The sequence below is a fragment of the Colletes gigas genome, unplaced genomic scaffold (genome assembly GCF_013123115.1).
Source record: "Colletes gigas isolate AHSC1104 unplaced genomic scaffold, ASM1312311v1 Colletes_gigas_Sc00033, whole genome shotgun sequence".
Lineage (NCBI taxonomy): Eukaryota > Metazoa > Arthropoda > Insecta > Hymenoptera > Colletidae > Colletes > Colletes gigas.
The window spans coordinates 89,519-116,249 of NW_025106662.1; the positions used below are offsets into that span (position 1 = coordinate 89,519).

Sequence of the window (26,731 nt, forward strand, 5' to 3'; positions counted from 1 at the left end):
GCAATATTCGTACGAACTATTTAAAATATACATTGATATATACAATATATGTATTGTATCGTAATTTAATTACCATTATTTTCTAGATGAACAATAATACTATTGAAATTGAACAAATAAAAATTCATGTCGAAAATCGAAATATAATTCTAGATGAATTGCAACAAATATACATGAAAAATTCGTCCCATCTGACATCCGATATAGGTTGTGTAAGAATAATTAAAACACTTATGTTTAATAAAATAAAAAATTGTATGTTAATAGATATATAATCGTAATTTTTATTTTTATATATTAATATAGATAGTTATATGTATAATGCGCCGGAAACAATAGAAAAATCAGATTCCCCTGTTGTGGAAGATCTTTTAATGGAAATGAATACAACAAAATTAAGGAAATTCGATGAAAATAATATTGACTGTTATCGTTGCAAGCATTTTTTGAATATACCACAAAATCTTATAGAGGCTTGTGAAAAAATCTCAGACTATACAGAAGACTATGAGGCTGATATAGCTTTTATACAGGCTGTGGTTTGGCTAAAATCAATGACAATGTCCATGAAAGATATTTCCATTGAACAATTTCATTTGGTATTTCATAAACAATGGAATACTAATCGAAAGAGAAGTAATACTACATGTCAACATTTAGTATTTTTCTTTAAAGAGTTGTTTTTATATTTGTTTAAAGCTCCATTCATACATTGATGAACCAAGCATAGGCTGACTGCACTGTCGTTTGAAAGATATGAAACAATATACGTATGCGACAATGCACTCAGTGAAATTTTCATAGTTGTATGCATTATTTCTTCATAATATCAAATGGTATGTAGAAGATGGATATGTTCTAATTATAAACCTAATACTAGATTAATAATAAAGACAATTGAATAATGATAAAATGTACATGCATCTTTATATGAATAATTATTGAAAAACATGAATTTTTAAACATAAATTAAAGAATGTTTCTATAATTCCATTTAATATATTGCTTTATTTATATTTTAAAAACAAAGTGTCTACAGGACAATAGTATGTACTACCATCATTTTTTCTAATAACTTCAAAATTTCTGTTATTTATAATGTTAATTAAGTCCTGTAATGTTGGTATGTCTACTATTCCACGTTTGTCATACAATATCTTTAAGTTACATTACATTTTATTATGAGGTAACATATTTTTATGTATTACCATATATTGTTGTATTATGTATTTTTACTCTTTCCTCCATGTCATTTTTAGCGAATACAAGTTTTGCTTGTTTGAACTATTTTTTCTTTCTCAGTTAATAATAAGTTAAGAATAAATCAACACAACCTAAAAATACTGGCTATTTTATGAAAATATAATTAATTCAATACGTATATATATTATGCACAATACTTATAAAGCCAAAAATAGAAGGAAACAAATCTGGAACTATGATAATTTCGTTCAAATTTTCAATGAAATGTCAAATATTACAGTAACAATTAGAACAAAATCCAATAACCAAAATTACTACATAGAAAACAAAGATTCATAGAAACTATTAAAAATAAAAGACTCGATGAACAACTATCAAAAAAAGGAAAAATTTTAATGGAAGTATGGAAATTTCGCTGAGTGTATTATCATTGCTTTTTGAATAAACTGCGTTAAGTTTTAACTATTAGGCTGGAGGCACACGAGCGTGGAAACGACGTGTGTTTTTATGTTTTTTCGTATCTTATAATTGAAAACAACCAAGGCAGACATATGAACGCCGGTGTTATCTATCATCGTTGTTTTCAATTGCAAGACGAGGAAGAACATAGAAATGCACGTCATTTCGACACTTCCAACGCTCATGTGACCCTAACCTTACGACAGTGAAGGCAGTCAACGGCCGACTGTTTATTGTCGGCCTCCGGTGTTCACTGTCGGAGGAAACTGCTCCTTCATTTACGTACAACCTGGTAAAAAAAACCAGTGCCTAAAAGAACTATTATAATCGGAAAAATTAGCAAACGTAGAAAAATCTTTCGTCCCGTATATGATGCACAGGGTTGCTATTATTAATTTTATCCGATATTTAAAGAAACTATTTTAAATTCGCAGCCATTAGCTCGGTGTTACCCATGAAGAAGTAACTTTTCATTGTGTGTGACAACGATTATACAGGGTGTTTGGGCACCCCTGGGAAAAATTTTAGTGGGAGATTCTGGAGGTCAAAATAAGACGAAAATCAAGAATGCCAATTTGTTGATTGAGACTACGTTAAAATGTTATTAACGTTTAAAGTTCCGTCTGTAGAACGGCAATCTGCGAACAGCTGCGCATGCGTGATAGTGGTCCTCACTCACAAAACTGTATGGCTGTCGATACGTCACTAAGTAGAGTTTCTCATGCTGAGTGAGAACCACTATCTCATGCATGTAGCTGTTCGCAGATTGCCGTTCTACAGGCAGAACTTTAAACGTTAATAACTTTTTAACGAAGCCTCAATCAACAAATTGGTATTTTTGATTTTCGCCTTATTTTGGCCTCTAGAATCTCCCATTAAAATTTTTCCCAGAGGTGGTCGAACACCCTGTATACCAGGTCTCACCACGTGGAGGTTGCTGCATAAGGAGACTCGAACGTCTCCTCTATGTTATCCTCTTCTAAAAAAAAGATTGTAATATTATGTTTTCTACAGGTAAGGATTTTGAGTGTTGCAATCGAGGTAGAATTTCTGAAGTTGAAGAACGTGATCGCGAATGTCTGCATTCGACAAATTCGCATAATGTAACTCCGAAAAGGGATATATTACTGGGCAGTTATTTAGAGTACGCGAACTCCATCAATTCAGTCTGCAATGTTAAGCAGAATAAAAAGTGTAGTTTATCGCAGCACCACCAACAAAGTAACGCGAAACAAAACGATGAGGATTTCATAAAGAGCTGGAGCGATCTATCCATCTTTGATTCTCGAACTAGGGAAAGATATTGTAAAAAGAGTTTTACTGAAAACAGTACCACTCTGAATAACTTCGTCATTTCAGAATCGGATACAGAATATTCATCCTGTTCGGATATATTCAAAGATTCTTTCGAAAACGAAGACATTAATAAGGTGGTACGAAATATAAATGATAAGTTGCTTGAGGGAAGCGATTTTGATATTAAAACATCGGTGGAAAAATTTTTGTTAACTTCTTGTGACAGTAATTTTTCACGGAAGTGTTATTTAAAATTGAAAAATGATGTTGCTGTTAGCTCGGGAGAAGATGATTCGTCAGACGAAAACTGTTCAAACTTAGCGTTAGAGTTAATTACTGAACGCACAAAAGTATTTAATTCTCATTTTAGTACGAAGAATCTTCCATTTTCTGTGAAACAGGATGATAATGTTACTTGCGCTCAGAAAGACAGCGCGTACGATACGTATCTATTGAGCGGAGACTGTTCCATTCTCCAAAATGAAGACGTTATTTTATCGGGTGAAAAAATTGACAATATTATCTCTTATCCAAGAGAAAATAACGGAACAGACGTGCAGGATTTGGAATTTTGTACTGCATACATGACCGAAAAAGATAGGATGTCTGATAAAAGTCAGCAGTCGTGCCTATCTTCGTTGAAATTATCCTTTCATCAGAAAGATGACGAAGGTGCAGATTTGATTAGTATAAAATCGTGCGAACGAGATGCGAAAAAGCATTCCGAAGGGTGTGAAAGTTCGACGGAGAATACGGGACTTACGGGATCATGTGCAAAGAAAAGAAAATTAGATTGTGCGAACGAAACGGACTGTACGCATAAGGAGAATATAAAAGTAGAGAAAATGGTCCCTTCTAAATGGCTGAAATTTACGCTCGATGCTCTGAGTACAGACAACGTTGCTTTTCAATCGGTTAAAGTAATACTCTCGATTCTTCAAGATGAAAGAATATCGAGGCAATATATGAGAAAAAGGTGTTGGAATGATACTTTAGAAGCTGAAGCTGTAAACACGATATTAAACTTTCGTGATGTTTACGAAGCTGAAAAGAAAAGCAACGCGTGCACGCATGAAATTTTGCAAACCGTAACTAATATACTGGAGAAAGGCATAGGAAACCCTGAATTGAATAAGGTAAATTGAAAAACAAAAAGTGTTGGGTAAAGGTATCTAATATGACCTGGCAAAAGTTAAATTGCTGTCGATTGAAATATAATTCATATTTTTGCATTTAATTTGCCTTAAAGTAAAAACAAAATTATTCGAGTTTCATATAGAATAGGTTGAAATCTACAGATTTTTAATTTTAACTTTTTATTTTTTAGATTACAATATTGACTCATGAAATATCTATCGCTTTAGAACTGTGCAATTCTACGAAAGTTTGTATTGAAACGATAAATTATTTAATTACGAAATTGAAATCTCAGGAAGGTATTTTAGTCTCTCTGATGAATGGCAAAAAAGCCGACGTATATGGCATCGTAAATCAATTACATATTATATTTTATGCGTTAACTTTATGTTTTCAAAAATATCGTTTATTCTTCTCTACTAAAGATGGCAATAAATTCGAAGACGAAACAATACCACCCGTTGTCGATTTATGGAAAAAACAATTGAAATCCAAGGATATGATAGTAGAGGACAGCGTGTATAAAAGGGAACGCCGATGGTTAATGATTCTGGATGATTTTACAGTAGTTGTTGCAGATAACTTTACTCAATTTGCAGAAAAGTCACGTCAATTAGTCAATATATTGACGTGCAAATAAGCAATGTTTTAATTAAAATATAACGTTATACACTAGTGCATTTACCATGTATGGAACTTCGTTTTATAGATCAAGATTGTATGTTATAAATAAATAATAATATATAATACATACTTTTTATTGTTGTAATATAACAGATTCGGTATATTGGAATAATTTAAATATACTGAGATTGCCTTTTCATTTACATTTTCCTATAATTGTACGAGTACGCAAATACTAATTTATATGCATTCGTACTAGAAATACTAAAATATTCAGATCTACATTGCTGAGAATTATTTGATTTGAAACAATTGTAAAAACAAACATATTCTTAATGAGATTATAAATTATCGTATTATATTAAGGAATTAAAAAAATTCTGTAAAATTAGTGTACTTATAATTATAAATTCTATAAATTATATATGTCAACTATTTAGTGGAGAAACAATATGATTATTAACGAAAAGCAAATAATAACGCTTGTCAATTTATGAGATTCAGATCGACTGTAAAGAGCGTTGTCTAATAATGGTACATCGTCAAGAAGGACAGTACGTTTCCAATTGCACAGTAATTCTGCATTTTCTGGCAGCACGTCGTAGAAGGAATTCAAGAATATTTGCAGCGGGCAAATTTCTGTGCAGTTGGGCAACGTCAAAGGTATAGTATCATCTTCAATACCCGTGTAGTAATTTATCTGAAATAATGACAGTAACATTCATCTAATGTGAAATGTAAAATTATGAAGAAAGATCTAAGAATTTGATAGGACTATAAGTATAAACTATAGTATAGTTTTTATACAAATTTGGTCACTCTTCTATGCGTTAAATTGTAATATTATGTTTGTAACAGAAATGTAATAGTTTTTTAAAATTAAATACAATTACCTTTATACCGTGGCTTAATGTTTCGTTATCATAATACATTTCGAAGATTACTGAAGCCGCCTCATTGGGAATATGCGGTGACCACAAATCGAGAGTCTTCAAAATGGCGACAATATTTCTGTCGTTACCACTGTATATTATGAGCTTCCGTTCTTTGGGTATGCCCCCATAAATATAATTTAACGAATTCGCTAAAATTTCCTTTAGAATTGTTCCTCCGTTCAGTTGTCTTTGCAGATGAGTTTGCGAAAGGAGATCGTACTCTAACAACGTCATATTGTACAATCCTCCATCGGGAAAAATTTCCTTGGCCCAATACGGTAGAGATTGATTCAGATCTGCCTGTGATAACGTTTGTTTGAAAATTTTGTGCTTCAAAACACAACACATATTCGGAAAAAGTATTAAATACAAAATTCTTTCAGTTTCAATTACGAAGATGACCACTAAAATAATAAATGTTTACGAAAATTTTCTGCAACATATTTATATGTTCAATTCGCTACTGTAGCATCGTGAACGTAAGGGAAATTAAAAGTTTTTAGAAGAGTGAACGAGTTACGTACACACTTGTTTTTAATTTGAAGTAAATTACAGTATTGTCCGAGAAGCTTACTTTTGTCTCGAGAGCCGCGTATAAAAGAGCTACTTCAGACGGTTTCCGTATTTCTATTCCAGAATTGTGAGACACATAATCGAATAAAGGCAAATGATGTAACATTGTCTCTTTCATTTGAATTGTATTCAAAACTCTGTTCATCTCAGAAACAAAGTTTGGGCAACGCATTCCCAGTAATAAAGTGTCTTTTTCAATGGATATGTAATCTACAAGAAATAATAGTGTAACGTAAGCAATTTTTGAATCGTCTGTTAATTTGTTGTATTTGTTTTCTGCGTGCTTACCCATGGGTATTGGTTGCCAATTTATATCATCGTCCCATTTTTGGGTTTCCGTCGGAGGCCAGAGGCCTGCATTCACTAATTGAGCAGACATCATTGATAATGGGTATTCCGCTGTATGCATTTTCATTGTTTTTACTGTATAAAGATCACCCAAAAATTGATTATATTCCTCGCGTAAATGGACTCCCAGATTGTACATGTTGAGTTTGCCAGTCTGTCGAATAAAATTATTCTGTTTTATTTTTTTTTGTTTACTCGATGATCTTCGTAATACACTATATGTACCGATAAAACATGTTTGTACTTATTTGTACACATTTGAAATATTTACACGCTTTTAACGTTTATAATGTTTTCAATGTCAAGTTTTGAATTCTTTACGTTTGTTTACTGATCAAGGAAATGTGCAGACTTACATTGGGCATGTTAAGAGGAGCGGAATTGAAGTATTCATAAGTTAATTCGCTTGGCAAACTTGTATCGTTGCTGTGTATTATATCCGAAATCGGTGCATATGTTTTATGCGCGAACATCTGTAAAAAATATATTCGATTTTCCCCTCATTAATACGTTTGGTCTTTCTATTCTATTACACTTCGAAAAATAAAATTATAAATTCTGTTCTCACGATGTGCAATAACTGCAGTTCTGGAATGCACTCGACTGATGTTATGATACATAATGCGATCACAATTATTGTTGATACACCTACGGTCATTTTCATTTTCAGACGGAGAACTTCTTACGGTCTTATTTTATAATTCGATAATTTCAACAGCCCTGAAACAATCGAATCGTTGTTAAAATCCCACTAACAACAGTTTCGCGTCAATTTTTTTGCACGTACGTATCTTCGACCAAATTGTACAAGATACATCAAATATCTTCATCGACTCTGATGAAAGATCTGAATCAGCTGTTAAATAATTTTAAAAATTTCTCCTTTTATAAATCTTTCACTTTTCGCGTTTTACCATACGCTTTATTTCTGTTGTTAAACAAATTACCAGGATACTTCACGACTACAAATATTCACTCGTGAATTCATAATTATTTTATCTATGATGCTTTTTATATCCGCAGTACTTTTTAACAGTTCCCTTGAATTGTAGGAATACAACACAATAATGAAGGCGACACCTGTTCTAACTTCCCAGGTGACTGCATAACACGGTATCTGCTTCTTCGTTTGATGATAGTAATCAGATAAAGTGTTTCTGATGTGTCTCCAGTGTTCGTACAACAGTGGTATTTAATTTAATCGGTAACCTTCGCGTAAAATCGTCGACTTTATCAAAAGTAACGATCTTCTGGGCTTTGTATAATTCATAGCAATCAGTTCGTTTCCAACATGGAGCTTCGCAATCGAAAGATTACGGATCTTATAAAATGTTTCCGAAGTCACCTTTTGTGAGGATTGTTTAGACTGACGATACTCTGTGAAACCATCATCGACTTGGGGGAAACAGCGCGTGCACAGTAAGAATGTCATCATAGTCATTCATTACTTTTCGAAAGTTACAATAATTCTCAGTGCTCAAACTTTTTTAATGCTGGACCAACTTAATAGTAAGTTAATAGTAACAAATTAATAATGACTAGAGTGAAGTGTTTAATTAGAGATAAGAATATTTTGAAATTGTAAAACTATCGAATGCTAAATTGCAAGAGAAGATGTAGTACCTATCTGATGCTCAAAATTAAATTATGCATGTCTTCTGAATTATATAATACATTATTTAACGAAATATTGAATTTCATCGATATAGAACCCGGGAAATAGATTCTTTAAAATAATATACGCAAAGATTTATTTTCTTTAACAAGGAAAAAAAACATGTAAAACAATATGTTCGATATGTTCAATAAAATATTTTATGAATCGTGCATTGTTTTTATTTTTAATTTATCGCGAATTTTATTTTTGAAGTTTTAAAGTGAGTAGATCGTGCATGATTGCTTTTTCAAACTCTTGAAATAATTTATTTAATCAATGATTATGAACATTTGTAAATGTATTATAGGAAATTGCAATTATTTTGCAGTACTAAACAAATACTTGAGGGAAAACAAAATTATGAAAAGATCGAACAAACATACGCAAAAAATATTTTAAAAATTTACACCGTTTACATATCAGTCATTTATCGCGAGTAAATAATTTACGAACTTTTAATCTGTATAAATTATCCCAGACATTTGTCAATTGTGTTTGCACAAAGCTATATGGTTTAACATCGCATGAAATTTGTTTTTATCTTAGTGTAGACAATTAGAATCGTTGCTCCTTTTTTTTTGTTCTCGGATTTACTGATAACAGAAACTGTTCAACTTATACTCAAATTATAGTATAAAAAAGAAAAGATATAAGAGTCATATTCGAGTTTTCAAAAAACATCCTTCAAAGAAGATTTCGTTAAGATTACGTTAAACTTTTATTTTACTCACGTTTCTCAAGAAATAATAATATCGATGTAAACATTATTAACAATTTTACGTGTCCCGTTTTGTATATTACAATACGAACAATATATGAAAACTATGACTTTCACAGAAAGAAAATTGACGTATTATTTGAAGAAAAGCGAAGAATCATTATCGTTGCTAGATTTAAAATAAGAGTACGATTCGATTAAAAGTATTGTTCTGAGAACAATAATTAATTAAATATGATATGACTTATCTTTTTTTTTAATAGATATACTTTCTATTATAAACTTTAGTAAAAATAAAACTTAAAGTTAAGACTTAAGATAATTGTTGGACAGTACGTTGCTAAGTGTAGTATACGAAGGGTAATAATTTCTGTAAATGTTATTAGAATAAATAAATTTATTCAATTTAATGATTTTGATGATGAAATTAATTAGAAATTTGAAAGAATAATTTTAATTTTTAAAATTAATAAAAATATAATTGAATATTTATAAAATCACCGGATAATTGAAAGCAACTTAATTAGTTATACGATTCATGAAATTCAATTGATAAAGATATCAGGACACCATACGAGTATTTGCGTAATTCGCTACATTCATTAATTCTTTGCGTTTGGTTTTTCAATGGTCATTATCGTGACTTTAAATAAGACGGGATGAAAGCTTCCAATAAAAATAAAACACAAATAAATTCTCATTAGGCATTATCTGTTTTCTCAATTTAATAAAGTAGTAAATGATATGTCGTGAATATCAATATAATTTATGGTTGCATTTTTACCAAGATTTAGATAACGTTGTGAAAAACTGTAATTTTAACAACCTAAACAAAACAACTTATATTGAGCGAAATTTCAACCAGAGACCGAATCGGTATTACGGATACCGGTATTTTTAGGCGATAAATGATAAAAAATGATGTTAGGTAGGTGTAGATGTATTTCGGTATAATACCGGTAAATAAAATATTAATATAAGGTGTGTTCGGTAACTGGTGGTACAAGCGAAAAGAGGGTGATTCTACATGAAAAAATAAGTCTAAAATATAAAATAATAATTTTTCGTGTGAGGCTTTGTTTTCGAGAAAATCGGCTTTGAATTTTCGCTGGGTACGCGTGCACTTGATCATGTTTTGTTATAACGGATCTCGCTGTAGATCATTGTCTCGATTGAAGTTCATGTTGATAAATACTTCCAGTGTTGTGGAGTTGTTTATTAACTTAAATTTAAACTTAAATTGCAATAATACCCATCGAGACAATCATCTATAGCGAGATCCGCTATAACGAGACATGATTAAGTGCACGCATACCCGGCGAAAATTCAAAGTCGATTTTCTCGAAAACAAAGTCTTACGTGATAAATTGTTATTCCATATTTTAGACTTATTTTTTCATGTAGAATCACCACCTTTTCGCTTATATCACCAGTTACTAAACACCCTGTATTAGAAAAGGAAAAGGAGACATTGATAAAATGTTATCATAAAGCTGCCGATAGTAAATTTGATGACGCTTACTTCTACAGGTACCCTTTGTTTATTTCTGTCAATCGTGGAACTTCTGCTCCAAATGATAGATATACATAGATACACTACGAATATAAGCAAACTACGACGGCTGTTCTGTACGTTGTAGCATTTGGTAACGAATACACAGTATTTAAATATAGGTAGTTTACAAATATTTCAAGTGTGAAACTTCGATTAATACATCTGTACGTATTATTAATGATTGTAAATGTTCTTGGACTATTCTTGTATTGTACATAAGAAATTACTAGAGTGCCGTTAGAAAAAGAATGACGTAAGAGGAAACCTGAAGAAGTTGTTAGTACTGGAAAGATAAAAAGTAAATTGGAAATATTAATAGACGTGTAAAACTTATTACTGGTCACAGACTATTTTTCATAATGGACGACAAAGCTTTTCAAAATATTGTTGTCTTGATTGCGCAGAATGCCAAAAGAATACACATTAATTTGCATTATGTTAAACAATCTGTTGCAGCATTTGGTGACGAATATACAGTAGGTTGGTCCTTATTTTTCGACTTTCTACTATACACACAGAGGAATTTTGTAAATAATACTCGTATTTATAATAACGTCGAACAACGCCATTCATAAATATTCAATTTTTGTAAAAAACTTATTCGTCGTCTTTAAAAGTGTCAATTTCAAAGTATACAGAGTCTACTATACAATTATTTTTCAGTCATTAAATCGCATGTATAAAACTGGTTCGAATAATATTCTCTGCAGATGATAGATTTTTTACGACGAATAGAAATTTTAACAGTAGAAGATTTGTTCCTTCTTTTTTAACAACAAAATTCAGATCCAGTGGTTCTTATTTTTCGACTTTCGATTACTTTTTGACGCAACCCCCCAATTTGTAACACTTTGTGAAAAAAAGTTCTGTATAAAATTTTAGCGAGATTAGACAACAGGAACATGTGCTGTATTTAAATTAGAGTTTTGAAATTTTTATGATCTCGCGTTAGAGTCGGATTTGTATTTGTATCATTTTATACCAAAGTTATAATACTATGGAATTAAAAATACCTAGTTCTTCCATTTAAAAATATAACAGTGACCTCAATTTTTGATCGAAAATCAATTTGTTTTTAAATTTAAACAACTAAATTTCTAGTCGGTTAAGTACTAATTAATCCTGTATATTACGGTAATTTACCGCTGTGGACGTCAAATACTGATAAAATACGTATGAAAATACCGGTATGACCGTCTTATGTCAGTATTAAAACCGATTTCCTAAATGCGATTATATTATTGTACGATGATACGAAAGCAAATACCGATATACCGTAATACCTAAACCTTAAAATATTTCGGTTTTCAGTGTCTGATTTCGACAATGTATTGACACAATTAGTGAAAAGGGACATCACTTAAGTGTAAATCACCGAATTTAATGAAACTTATGTGTATAATATAATTTGTAGAAAAATATATTTTTGTTATCTTTTATGGTGCATATCTATTGACCTTCCTAGTCAAAATTCTGACTACGCCATTGCTAAGAACCGCTGATTCAGAGAAAAAATTATGCAAGAAAATGATCAATCGATATACGTTTTGTTCCTAAGTATGTCTGGAAGCAAGCTATGAAAGAATTTTTCGTTCTCGGTGAAGATAACAAATTGACGATATTTAACATTGTCCTTTCATCAAAATCGACTTTTCGATATTTGTTCCCTTGTCAAAGTATCTCTGACATCGTAAAATACAAAAATTCAAATATCATAAAATTTTCCTGAATTGTATGGCACTTCTTGCATAAATTACGATATATCTAGGCGATAGTACGTGCCATGAAAGATAATTATGACACTGATCATTTTCTCTATCAACAACCTGCTTACTGCAAACCAGTTTTATGTATATCAGCACGTTGACGAAGTATCTTATCATCTAGAAATTTGAAGCTCAAAGCTTGTTGCATTTATGTGATAAAACATGGAACCACGTGCACAGCATGCGTTACACAATTTGTTAGAACAGCAGGTGCGTTAACATTTTTTGGAGTACATTGATAGTAGAAATGTTATCTTCTTTTATACCGATATGTATATATAACTTCGATAGCATTACCCTTAGAATAAATGTAGAAACAAAGTTTCAGCCATACACCTATAAAATTAGTCCAAAATATTTCTCAATGTTGTTTTAACCCTGCTGTTTTGAAATATAATTTAAATTTTCATAGGTATTGTGTTCTTCAATATTTGTTTTATACATTTTGAAACATTATTTTTCTGATGTTACTACAATATTTGTGAAAGAAAATACGTGAAAGGAATATAAACCTATTAATATTATTTGATTAGATAGTAATTTCGTTGCTCAGTTATTCTTTTTGCATTGTTATTGTTACTGATCATTCGTGAATTACATTTCGATTGTAAAGTTTGTCAATGAAATGTAAACAATTTTTATACAGCAAACTCTTCTCTTTAAGAACAGTTGGTGTCTAAATCTCTAGAATCGTTTGTGATAAGAACGTACAATAAATCGGAATTTTTGCTCACGTTTATTATGAATAATGCTATAAACGTTGCTAAATTGCGATTTATTTATCAAACAATGTTGGAATAATGTTTCGACACGCTCACTTTCGGTATTTGCTGATAAGTTATCAACAAATACCATCCGCATCATATACTCTACTTGTAGTCATTAACTATATACATATAATGTTGAGGGAACCTTCAAAAAAAAAGAAAAAAAAAGAGATACATACATTGAAATGCAAGGAACGTTTGACTTTGTCCTGATAAAGAACCCATTTTATACATAATACGGAATTCTGGTCAGAGTCATGTTATTTGCGTGTCTTGAAATCGTTATTGTTTGAAAGATATGTACTTTCATAATAATTAAATGTTAGTAAAATTTAATATTTATGTTTGTTATCAAAGTTATACATTTTTTTATAACTGTCGAATAAGACAGAAATAAAAGAAGATATATTGAAACAATCAACAAAGAAATTTTATTATCTTGATCGTACGTACTTTATAATTATGAAGAATCAATATGAGAAACTTCTTTTTAATACATCTACATATTCATGTTAAAGCGAGAAAATAATTTAAAAATAACGAAAACTTTTAGGATTCATTTTCTTCATCCGGTTTTCGCCACACTTGCAATTATTGAATTTACTCTCCTCCTATATAACGTTTCTCCAAAATTCTGCAGATTTTAGAAACGGTTTTATTTGGATTTTATTTCATATTTCGAACAATGAAACGTTCTTCGGATGAATTTAACACCTTTTTTCTCCCAAATCTACTTTTATTTTCAAGCTTCTAATAATAAATAATAATACGATTGAAAAACTTTTGTTCACGATATTTTCCACTTTTCCAATAATAAATTCTTGCTTTTTTCGTAATATTGTAAGTTCGTGTTTTAAACGTTATATTTAAAAAAATAAAAAGCGTAAAAAGTATCTTTTATTACATCTTTTATCCTTTATATTCCTATCGCTTCTTGCATGTGCCAATAATTTTATGATTCACTGTATAAGTAATTCTAATTGAGCGTGGTCTAAACGTTATATCTTAAAAAATAAAAAGTGTAAAAAGTATATTTTATAAGTACCTTTAAAAGTACCTTTTAGCCTTTATATTCCTATCACTTTTTGCATGTGCCAATAATTTTATGACTCACTGTATAAGAAATTCTAATTGAGCGACAGGTAAATCTCACAATAATACCATGGCAATATCTCTTTTTCTTCTTATCACCGTCGTTATTCTCTTTCATGGAATAGACATGCACTTCAGAATCGTATTTGTTTAGATTCGTCGACTGATTCTATGTAATTGACCCAAATGAAACCTACCAAGCCGAAAACTAATCTCTCGCGGGAAGATTAACGACTGTTCCTGTATCAAATGTTAATTACATCGGAACGTTGATATATTATACGTCGTTATCCATTATTCTTTCAGTTTATGTAACTACGTGATTACTTCCGTAAAATTGCTAACTTTTCGTATAAATTTGTCGGCTTATCGATAATCTTGCTCACGATAAGCATCGTTTACATAAAATGGCAGATTTTTCGGTTTAATGATTTAATTAATAGTTACACGATTTCATTCGTTCCGAAGCTTACCTGAACGTTCGTTCGAATACCTCGGTGACTTTACAATTGTTGTCAAGTTTTGCACGAGATTCTTTGTAAAGTTAGTTTGAATATTGTTTAAAAGATAGTTTGCAAATAACTGTACTCTATTATAATGAAAGTTTTTTACTTTATTTAATTGGTTCGATAGCAACCAATAATGGAGGAACTCCAACCGTTTTACGATAAACATTTGACGCTAAAATAAAAATAATTTGCCGAGACGGAGTTGGGTAAATTGTATTCTCGAACAACAAATAAAAATATTAGCATTATTAGAATTAAGTGTCTGAAAATGGCTATGAATAACTTTTGTTTTCTCTTCTTTTTAACTGAGAAAAATTTATTACAAGAAAATTGTATATCGGTTGTAGTATCAACATTAATACTCACCATATAATTCTCATGTTCATTTGCAACGATAACGATGGCCATCGAGTTATTATCTTGAAAATGACATGTTACGTGAAACGGTGTCCCCTAAGTTATCACTTGTCATCATTATTAACTATTATGTATACTTATAAGACACAGTGGCATTGCATTGGTTACGTTCGCATCATTATGTGCGATGAAATTGTTGAAGCGACGAAAGAAATTATTTACAAACATTGTTTAGCTATTTCACAGTAATTTTAATTCATGGAAAATGTATTTACAATCTGTTTAACGTACACTCACTTTTGTGTAGTATACACGTATAGAAATGTATAAAAAATAATTTAATACAAGATGATTATTAGCATATAATCTATGTATCGACAATTAATTTCGTCATATTGTATCCATTATACTGCTCTACTGAATAATTCCATTTCTGCTTTAACACTACATATTAATGGTTGTTTTCATGTCACTTACAGAACCGTTAAAACTTATAAAAATTATAAAACAATAAATAATTAACTATTGGGTTACACAGCTCTCTTAATACCATGTAATTTTTATTTGAACCATTTTCCTGTAGGACGAATAATTTCCGAGTTATCGAAGGTTACGAAGTTAAATGATTCAACTAGGAAAAGAGAAGAATGATCTAATGGGAAATATTCTCCAGCGTGAACTGTATCTGTGATTACCATGTTTATAATAAACGCGGGTGATCCACATTTTGTATACTTTAGGGATATTTGATGCGTCATTAGAACGAAAATCCTTACTAGGTTTTCCTTTTTCTTATCGTTCCGTGCGTAATTATGCGATAAAAAAAACATGTGATTCTAGACGCGCCTAGAAGGGGGTCTCATTTTGCACTGTATTTTACTGACACCAAAATCATTGATAAACCATTCTAAGGAAAGACATGTTCCTTTGACGTATTACTCTCCTTTAAAATCAGTTGCACATCGACAATATAGCCAGTGCTTCGCTACGTCTGACAAACGGAACATCAGTATTGTTAATTATTTCCTACATAGTCCATCGGAGTCATTTATTTAAGTAGTTAAAACGTAAGGAAATGGCGCATTTCAATTGACTGTCTCAAAAATTAAAAAAAATACTAATCGAATAAGAACAATTGAAATAATTCGAAGACATTCTTTGTTTGTAAACAAATTGAGCATTTAATCTTTGAATGTTTTAACTCGAAACAAAATTAAAAAAAGGTTTACCAAAAACGTTCAGTGCAAATTATTGAAATGTGTACGAAAGCACTAAAATCTCGTCTATTTAACTGATAAACAGGAATGAAGTTTTTATATAAAGTTTCTAAAATAAAATTAATTTTATCGAAATGTTCTTGTTCGTTACAGGAGAAAAATGTCTAAGATGATTTCGTTTAGTGGTTGTAAGCGTTCCTTACCAATGATTGTGATCATTGGTTTAGCAGCAATAATTTGTGTCACGTCCGTTGGTGCAGAACTTCGTCAAGTGAACGTGGTAAGAAACACGGTTATTTATTTTTAGCACGTTTTCTAGATGCAAAACGTCCAGTCAAAATGAAAATCGTATATTTTTATTTAACCCTAATCGTGTTGGGATATGATTTGAGTCACTGGCAAGTTTGAATAACAAAAGGGTCTTGTAAGTAGATATATTTATTCATTAAAGAAATTTTATGTTCGATTAAGGTATAAAACAGATAAAATATTATTACTATACATATAAATTTAAAACTATGCACCTCAAAGTCACATTCCAGTACGATTACAATTATGATTTCTGATAACTTTTTCGAAATAATTATCGACTCTTTTGTTTAACATTTTTTGAACTATCAATTGCAGAAAGACGAAGCAAGTTGTAAAAAATTTAATTAATTTTTAAATGCACCGTTTGTAAATTCACAGCTATTTAGACATGGCGATAGGACACCGGACCACAGTGTCCAAGAAACGTATCCGAACGATCCCTATCTCAATTCCAATTTCTCTCCAATGGGTCGTGGTCAATTAACTAACGTAAGTACCTTTATTTTTCAAATGTTTGATTATTCTTTAAAAATTTGTTGCCATTTAAAATTATTTATTGTTAGTAATTTAGAGTTTAAATCTCATAATTAATCCGTCTATTACTAACATTAAATGTATTGGATTTTACATAAAATAAATTTATTTCTATTCGTCTGAAAATTCGTATCGTGATAATATTTCGATGATTTGCATTTCTAAATATATTTTGATGATAAATTGATCGATCGTATAGTTGATACAAATCAATTGGTTAAAGTTAAACAAAAAGTTTTAAACATTACAGTCGGGCAAAAGGAGAGAATATCAACTGGGAAAAGTTCTAAGGCAGAGATATTTAAAGTTCTTGGGCTCCACTTACACGCCACGCTCCGTCTGGGGTATCAGTTCAGATTATGATAGAACCAAAATGTCATTGCAACTCGTTCTGGCAGCGCTGTTTCAACCAAACGCAGAACAAAAATGGAACCCACAATTAAATTGGCAACCGATTCCCACACAGTACATACGTCGATACGAAGACAACATCTTTCTTCCAGAAGACTGTCCTCAGTAAGTCTCAAAGTAGCGCTATATTTATGTATACAAACTGAATAAATGATATCTCTAACGTATTCTGTGAAACGAAAGGCAATATGCCAAAGAAAATCAGCTACAAATTGAATTTGTACAGCGTTTCAAGAATAAGCTAGTAAAATTTTAAGCTCAAAGAAAACATTAACTGTAATTTGAAGATGACTCCTTATACCCTAAAAAAAGTACATTTCGAATTAATAAAGATTTGAAAAAAGTTTCCTAAATATGAAATATTTTTAGAGCCGTTACACGGAAATCCCCCCTTAACATAAACGTGCAAATTTCGCTATCTTCGCAGTTACGAATGCAACTTATGTTCATCCGCAACGCTTTATGTTTATTTGCTGAAATTTTTACACGGTTAAATATTGAAAATATTTAAACTTGAATCTTGAAATTTTTATGAATAATATTTTCTCCATAGATATTCAGCTGAATACGACCGAGTATTATATTCGCCTGAGGGACGCAGAGAATTGGCAAAATATAGTAAATTTATGAAACAATTAACAACGTGGACTGGAAGGAATATAACAGAACCCTGGGATATGTACAATATGTATCATTTATTAATGGCCGAACATTCTATGGGGCTTTCTTTGCCACAGTGGACACACGACATATTTCCATATGGTGAGCTGTGGAATGGAACTGTATTCGCGTACGATATTTCTTGTTCTACTCCATTGCTAAGAAGGCTCTACGCAGGTAAGATAGTTTCGTTAATTTTCATCTATTCGATTACTATCCTTGCTTCATGATCTAGCTTTGATCCTATCCCGATTTTACTTTATTTTTGGGGTTGTAGAATTGTTATTCTCAGTTTTTGATCCTGTTCGTCTTATTCGCGTTTCAGGACCGTATCTTCGACTTGTCACGAAAACCATGCTGACCTCCATAACTGGAACATTAAAGGACGAACGGAAGATATACCTGTACAGTGGTCACGAAAACGTTGTCAGCGCCATTTTGCACGCTTTTCAGGTATATCGTCCGCACGTACCCGAATATTCCAGCGGCGTGATAATGGAACTCCACGAACTAAATAATAACTATTACGTAAAGGTTTGTAAAATATTATCAGTTATTCGTCTCTTTTTCTTCTTTAATTTTTATTTTATTACCTCCTCGTCAGAGTTCAAAGTCAGGTATGGAGGAAAGTTATGTGGTGTCAGTGTATATCGAATCTATATTGAAAATCTAGTCGTAGATTCTTTGTAGTTGTTTCAATTTCAATACGTAGCTACTTCAGAATGCGAATTATTTATAACGAAGATTCGAATCATACTTGCAGATTCTTCATTATTTGGGCATTCCGTCGAAAGTAGAAGAGCTCCGTCTTCCTGGCTGTGATATTATGTGTCCTCTGGACAAATACTTGGAGCTTACTGAGAATTTGATGCCATCCAAGGAAGAATTGGTTTGCGACAAGAGAATAACGCCAGATTACGCCGATGAAAAATCAAACGAAGAAATAGATTTGGACAATTATAACTTAATAAGAAAAGCACGAGCCTATGATGTTGAATTTATTCCTCGTCAAACCAAAGAAAACTGTTAAGAAATGATATACTGTGCGAATAATGCAATATCCTGCATTAATCAAAGACTTATTAAAATCATTGATTTAAATTGCATGTTACCTAACGTTACAGATACTTAGGCGCGAGGAAAATTAGTCGTTTACTATCTTTTATGTATAGAGAGAATATACATAGAAAATTACATATTTCGATGTAACCTGCAATTATAGTCATTGAACAATAATATTCAAATTTATTTAAATTTCTAATATTATTTAGAATAATAATGGTTTGTACTTACTGTCTTGCGATGCTTGACGCGTGATTGATTCAATAACTTATTTATTTTCTAACCCACAAATACTGACTAACGTATCGTTAACGAAAAAGCTCAAGGCCATCTTTTCTTTGAAGAAATATGCTGTACCTATTATTTGTATGTGCAAAATAAATTTATATAGATTTAATTGAAATTAATTTCTTGTAATTATTTAATCGTAATTTTTTGATAATTATACAACGCTAAACTTAAACGTTATTTATATTTAAGAAGTTGCCATAATATTGTCGAATCAAGTTTCTATAAACTGAAAGCAGAATTTAGAGAAAGGAAAAGTATAAACACATTTTGTAGAGCTTTAATGTTCTATAATATTATTTCTGAAAATATGTTCTTTTACACGATAGGAAAAAGGTTTTCATAAAATACTATAAACTTTACTATTGTTTTATCGTTTCGTGCTGAATATGTTTTATTTACAAAAATTATAATCTATATAATTTACATTTACGTTCACGTTTGTTATAGAATTTAATATTTAATCTAAACTCTCTATTATGTTGTTGTACTTGAAACTCAAAATTATATCTTTAGTAAATTCGATAACACGAGACTGTAGCTTATCTATAGTCTTTTTAGGTCAACCACACGGATCATTCTTTCTGATCAAAATCTGTCAAACAAAACGTCGCGTTATTAGTTTACTAAACCTTTCTAGATCACAGTAGTAATATTCTAAGTTGCACCTGCTATGTTTACATTCTCACAAAAAGCGAATCTAATCCATTTTCCACTTCAGCAACTAAATAACATAATTTTTTAGTTTAGTTTCACTTAAATAACCTTGAACCAACCATATCGGTGAAACAAATGAAACATTAAAAACAATAGACTTCGTGTTAACGAAGTTTTATTTGTTGAAAAAATATAATTAAATATACACAAGTGCAACGATCGGAATTGTGAGTGCATTGTTCTGTTTAGTGCTGTTACGATTACGTAATGTACTGCAATTTGCTATATTGAAAAATCGCGTGCGGTTTTCTCCTCCTATCAACGAGTCACTGTCTTAAAAAGACCCATGCGTCAAACACTTCCTAGTGCAATGATTTTCTTTTCCTCGTGACTCAACGTTATAATTTCTGTTTTCAAATTCCGTTGGGTAAGGACTCTCCAGGAATCGGATCCGAATTTTGAACACTTCCGCTTACTGTTTGTCAGAGTTCGAGGAAATAAGTACTTTGTCGAGCGTTAATGAGGGTCGTGGACTCTTGGCCGAATGGAAATATATGCTCAGTTATAAAATCAGATGTAAAGTAACCGTCAGAACGGAGCAAACGTTCTTTATTCGTTGCGCGTTGAGACGTCAGCATTTCGGTGTAACCAGTGCAAGACATTTTCTGTGGCATTGTTAAAAGGTAATTCTTTAATCAATTATCAACACGTGTTATAACGTTTGTAAACCGAGTTCAATATTCCACAAATTGTTCTGAATTTAAAATATCGAACAGTAGGTTATCGCGGGTTAACAGGTTGAACGAAAAGTTCGTGCGTTTTTATTCTAAATAAATTCGACTGTATTCTTCTTCTACAAAAAGTGATTTATTCGATGGATGACCAACTTGGCAAAATTTTTGTGATTTTTACGAGAGATATTCTTAAAGGGCTGTTCATATCAAATCGATCAACGAACCGTTTTAGAAACCAGTTGATAATTCACGTTAAATCCGTTAACCATAAATTTCGATAAGCGTAAATTCATAATTCAGAAATAGATTTTAACGTATGTTTTTGAGGATAATGAAGGAGTATACGAAGATGACAGTCTTCGCGTGAAACGTGCGCCCATATCAAAGTGTTAAAGCGTGTATTTTTTATTTATTTATTATTACTTTATTATCTCCAGAAAAATGAACATTGCGGGGAGTTTAACGATACTTGCTTGTCTATTTTATTTTCAACCGTGCGTGGCTGAACTTAAACTTGTACAGGCAGTATTTAGACATGGAAACAGAATGCCTACGGAAGGAAGGACGTTTTATCCGCACGACCCTTATGACAGCAAATCGTACGAACCAGAAGGATACGGCAGCCTAACAAACGTACATATCACTTATTTACACAATTATATTAGTCACTTTGGTATTTTTGATTAACAAAAATAATTAGAAATGTTTTTATAAATCGCATTTTCGTTTATTATATTCTTGTTAAAATTTCAAAATTAACTAAGATAACTGACTTATCGTTCCTTCTATTACACGTAACTCTATTGCTAAATAATGAATCAGAAATCAAAATGTAAGTTCGATACTGGACATGAGTCTACGACAGTATAGTCAAGTTATGTGAAATTTGTAATTCGTATAGGCTGGTAAAATGTCATCGTATAAACTTGGCCAGTACTTTCGAAAAAGATACGATAAATTCTTAGGGCCAATTTACTCAAAGGAATTTGTATGGTTTCGTGCTGACGAAATAGAGAGAGTGGTAATGACTGGAGAACTCGTGGCTGCTGGAATGTATCCGCCATGCAAAGAACAAATGTAAACTTAATTTTCAATTATTAACTGTTATGTCAATAACCAAGTTGAATGTTCTTATAATATTGTAATATTGCTCTGGATCCAGATTCTTTGGACAATTCTATTAGGTCGTCCCAAAAGTTCGAGCTGTTCAATATTCTTGAAATTGACGAGGATAAAATTTGTAATTTAATAGAAAACAAACAAACTTTGTCAGTTCACGAGAGTTTTGAAATTTTAAACATACTAACGTCTATAATTCATACTTTGAAACAAACAGATATTATGTTAAAGCTCGAAGTTTGGAATTGCATGAATATTTTTCTTAGTATAAACTGGATGTTCGGCCACCCCTGGAAAAAATTTTAATGGGAGATTCTAGAGCCCAAAATAAGACGAAAATCAAGAATATCAATTTCTTGATTAAGGCTTCGATAAAAAGTTATTAAAAAATTAAATTAAAAAATTTCAAATAGTTCTGGAAAAAATATTTTCAGTTGCAGGGGTCAATTATAAGCATTTTTGGTCAAAAGATATACCCCCGAAATCCTACGCAGCTTCGAGAAAAAAATTCCTTACCAAAATTATAATTTCTGGCCAGAAATGTCTGCCCGATACGAATCTTTAATACATCATAACTTCTGATCGGATTGGAAGATTTTAATGTTTCAAACGGCAAACAATGCGTATTTTGGTGGAGAATATGTAGAAATTCTAACAATATTGAAAAAGTTGTTCCTTGATCCCGTAAAATGAGAAAACCCCCATAAAAATGGTTCAATTTTCAAACAGCCATAACTCCTGCGATAGTGAATATATTTCAATGAAACTTTTTTCTGAAGTAGATCTCATGGATACCCACAAAAAAGTATTAAACAACTTTTCTGTACAGCGCGCAAACAAATTCATTAAAAATGAAAAACACATTTGTAAGAAAAATCGACTGCCTAAATTTTCCGGCGAAAAAAAATTTCAAATCGTTCTGGAAAAATTATTTTCGGTTGAGAGGGTTAATTACAAGTATTTTTAATGAATAGACATACCTTCTAAATCCTACTCAGTTTCGAGAAAAAAATTCGAGTAGGTGTTGAAATTTTTCGGTAAAATTAAAGAATTTCGAATCGTCTTGGAAAAATTATTTTTAGTTGCAGGGGTTAATTATAAGCATTTTTTGTGAATAGACATACTCCCGAAATCCTACGCATTTTCGAGGAAAAAATTTAGTACGGCTGGAACTTTAAACGTTAATAACTTTTTAACGAAGTCTAAATCAACAAATTGGTATTCTTGATTTTCGTCTTATTTTGGCCACTAGAATCTCTCATTATAATTTTTCTCAGGGGTGGCCGAACACCCTGTATAATAAAACCGAACCTTATAAAAAATAAAATACAACAATCTCCAGCCTTATTAGTGGATAAACAATTTGGGAATATCAACATTTTAATGAAATGTGTTGAACTACATTTTAATACAAAATCAAAGCGACGATAAAATGGCTTCGCCAAAGGAAGGGGAGGGAGTTGTCGAACGAGAAGAGGTTTACTGTTCTCCATAAAATTCCATTATATCTTTAAAATATTGTTTTAGATTGTAGTAAAAAACTCGGCACGAACATATGGAACGACCTAATACATTAATTTGCGTTTTTAAAATAACAATGTATGAAGAAACTATCGAGTATAAGGACTTTAAATACTTATATGCTTGTGGTTATTGAACAACCCTGAATATTTTGGTTATTGACACAAAAGTTTAACGAAGAATTGATATAACGTCGTAAAGAAGTGTTGATCGATAAAAATAAAACGATTCAATATTACAGGTGGAATCCTCAGCTAAATTGGCAGCCTATACCAGTATGGGCGCCGCCATTTGCAACCGATTATCTTTACAACGGCCTGTTTTGCACAAATGCAAAAAAATGGAGAAATAATGTTGAAAAAACGGACAAAGATATAGTGAAATATGAAAAAGAAAACAGTGATATTTATCGATACCTATCGGAGCATACAGGGAGTAATATCACTCAACAAAGGACATTTAGTTTGCGTCAAACATTGTACGCGCAGGTGAATAATATTTTTAGAATTATTTTCCATAATTTATTCTACGATATCATTTAAATGACTATTATGAATGCGTTTGGGTGGAGTGAATACGATACACCCAATTTTCAGTGACTCCGGCACATAAATTACACTGTATCTCACCGATAATGCGAATGGTGTTTCGAGATGTGATTTGTTGAAATAAACAAAAGACTTAACAGCTTGGTGACCTGTAGACAGATGCATTTTTCGAAATTATCACATCATTGAAAATTCACATTATTAAATATTTAAGCGTAAATGTGTTAAAATGCACCTTGTGGTCGAAATATACGTATACATATAAATCGCATTAGAAATAGTATTAATCTTTACCTTTTTTAGTATTCTAAGAGATAAAAAACTATAAGTAAACCTATTTATTTGCATATTTTTAATATTCTAGAGAGATATTGGTTTAAAATTGCCCGAATGGACAAAAAAGGTTTTCCCAGATGGAAGATTGGATGAGCTTGCCACGTATGATATTTTAATTCGGACTCGTACTCCGGAATTAAAACAACTATTAGGTGGTAAGTTTAAAACCATTAATATACATTATACGATTATTTTTAATATGACAATTTTTCATGAAATAATTTTTTAAAATATTAAATATTATTTACTCATTGACGACATATTTATACATATACTAAAATATTTATTGTAACAGTATCTGTTACCATATAGTGTAAATCAAGTTACGTACATATTTAATATAATATTTGATTATTATGTTCAATAGGAATATGGGTTCGTGAATGGTTGAAAAACGTAGATAACTATTTAAATCAGATTGATACGCGAAAAGCATTTATGTATGCTGGCCATGAATTAAACATTGCGGCTATACTCGTAGTATTGGACAATTTCGACTATGAAATTCCTTCCTACAGTAGTACTGTCATGTTTGAATTACACGAAGTCAATAATAAATATTACGTGCAGGTAATGTTGTAATACATAAATTAACTAGTAACTGCTAGTGTATTTACCATCATACTAAAATAATTGAACTGTAAATATTTTCTATTTATTTTTTCACTTCTATGTATATTAATTTTATATAATTGTCTATAAAAGATAAAATACATATCTTCTGGCATAGTAATAATTTCACATCTTCTATACATCTTTTCCACGTGAAAATTATTGCTTGTTACAAAAATAATAATTTGTATTTTTTGTTTCGTTTTCATTGTTCACAGATACTTTACAGAAATAACGATGATATAAGAATTTTGAAATTACCCGGTTGTGGTAAAGAAATGTGCTCGTTGGACAAATTCAAAAACTTCGTAGCACCGGTAATACCTAAAGATATAGCAGCATTATGTGGAAATACCAACGAAATTAATTCAGCAATAAAACAACAATCTAACTATTGAAACGATACTATTTATCTAACTTTTATTTATTTAATATTATTTATATGTAAATATTTACTAAATATTTAATTTAAATAATTTATTTGTAATTCAACAATAAATTCTTTAGAAATTATTTTTAAAGGCTGAAAAAGGAGATATTATAAAATCAATTTTTCTATCTGTCTCTCATGACGTATGACCAGTGTGGCCAGATCGGGCATAATTGAGTGCATCGAAATCGACAACAGTGACGACGAACTTCCTTAGCGTCTAACGGAATGGTGGGGATAGCAGGCATACACTACCGCACGAGCCACGTGTACGTGAGCTCGGCGCTTGCGCACAACTTCGGGAAATCGATAAAGAACGCTAGTGTGAGCCTTTCCTTCTTGCTCTTGTAAAAGACAAAACAACTGAAATACGATCTCGCGATAAGTGGCATACGATTCCAAGTCTCGACTGCCCCAGCATTTTTACTTTCCGACCTATATGTAAGGTATAAGGAAATTTATAAAGTATCATAATGAAAAAAATTTTGAAGTTTTTTTTTAGCGGAAATACACGTTTTAGGACCCCCTGATCATATTGTGACTATTGAAAAAAAGACATTTTTTTTGTTCCTCAACGACTAACAATAAGAGAATTTCAATAACGAAAAAAATATTTCGAAATTTTTTTTAGCGGAAATACACGTTTTAGGACCCCCTCATCATATTGTGACTACTACAAAAAAACATATTTTTTTTTTGTTCCTATGCTATTGACATGATTGCGTCTAAACGGCTGAATGAATTTCAATGAAACTTAACATTTAAGTTTTATGTTCTCGTTTTAAGGTCTCATTATATTTTAAGCGTGATCAGCTCCCATATAATGATGATTATACGTTTTTAGTTTTATAATTATTTCGATACATACACATCATTTGTAACAAATTTTTAAAGCGATTTATATAAATCTTAAGAAGGATTAAGATCAAATATATTTTTCTCCTATCTTTCCTAGACAGGAAAAATTAAACGAAATCTTATGCCTTGCATACCTACCTAAACCACATAAAAAACGTATTCCACAAATATTTTAGAATAATGTTGTTCAAAGCAGTCTTACTCGTAAAGGGTTAATTAAGGGTTAATTAAAATGAAAAACCACTCTTAGCCAGTACCGTGCACGCTACAAAAATAGATTACTACTGACTTTTCCCACTATGTTTTTTAATAACCGTATCAAATTGTTACACACAATCAAATGTTATATATTTGACTTAACTTTACATAACAAAATAATTGTAACGATAGGTAAAAGAATAACGTGCACGCTACCGTTCAATGGAAACCACGGGAA

General features: G+C 31.2%; 3 protein-coding genes across 4 annotated transcripts; 2 read left to right on the top strand and 1 right to left on the bottom strand.

The window, feature by feature from the left end:
• Nucleotides 1–380: 380 nt before the first annotated feature.
• LOC122402172 lies at nt 381–4,735 on the top strand. Its single transcript, XM_043404768.1, has 3 exons — nt 381–619; nt 2,669–4,094; nt 4,286–4,735. Exons 1-3 carry the CDS (start codon nt 381–383, stop codon nt 4,733–4,735), a joined length of 2,115 nt encoding a protein of 704 aa, XP_043260703.1.
• A 381-nt stretch (nt 4,736–5,116) lies between these two features.
• Nucleotides 5,117–15,010, bottom strand: LOC122402080 (venom acid phosphatase Acph-1-like). Of its 2 annotated transcripts, XM_043404595.1 has the most exons (7): nt 7,363–7,634; nt 7,144–7,295; nt 6,932–7,048; nt 6,516–6,729; nt 6,229–6,437; nt 5,613–5,954; nt 5,117–5,419 (listed from the first exon to the last, which is right to left on the bottom strand). In XM_043404595.1, exons 2-7 carry the CDS (start codon nt 7,237–7,239, stop codon nt 5,156–5,158), a joined length of 1,242 nt encoding a protein of 413 aa, XP_043260530.1. In that variant the 5' UTR covers nt 7,240–7,295; nt 7,363–7,634; the 3' UTR covers nt 5,117–5,155. The 2 variants fall into 2 exon arrangements, with proteins under 2 accessions (XP_043260530.1, XP_043260531.1); XM_043404596.1 differs by lacking the exons at nt 6,932–7,048; nt 7,144–7,295; nt 7,363–7,634 and adding an exon at nt 15,006–15,010.
• An 897-nt stretch (nt 15,011–15,907) lies between these two features.
• LOC122402173 lies at nt 15,908–25,419 on the top strand. The gene is made up of 14 exons (XM_043404769.1): nt 15,908–16,063; nt 16,367–16,493; nt 16,904–17,014; nt 17,310–17,575; nt 18,024–18,307; nt 18,456–18,664; nt 18,894–19,157; nt 21,178–21,257; nt 21,309–21,504; nt 21,773–21,948; nt 23,753–23,999; nt 24,424–24,550; nt 24,763–24,965; nt 25,226–25,419. Exons 2-14 carry the CDS (start codon nt 16,374–16,376, stop codon nt 25,403–25,405), a joined length of 2,463 nt encoding a protein of 820 aa, XP_043260704.1. The 5' UTR covers nt 15,908–16,063; nt 16,367–16,373; the 3' UTR covers nt 25,406–25,419.
• Nucleotides 25,420–26,731: the final 1,312 nt, after the last annotated feature.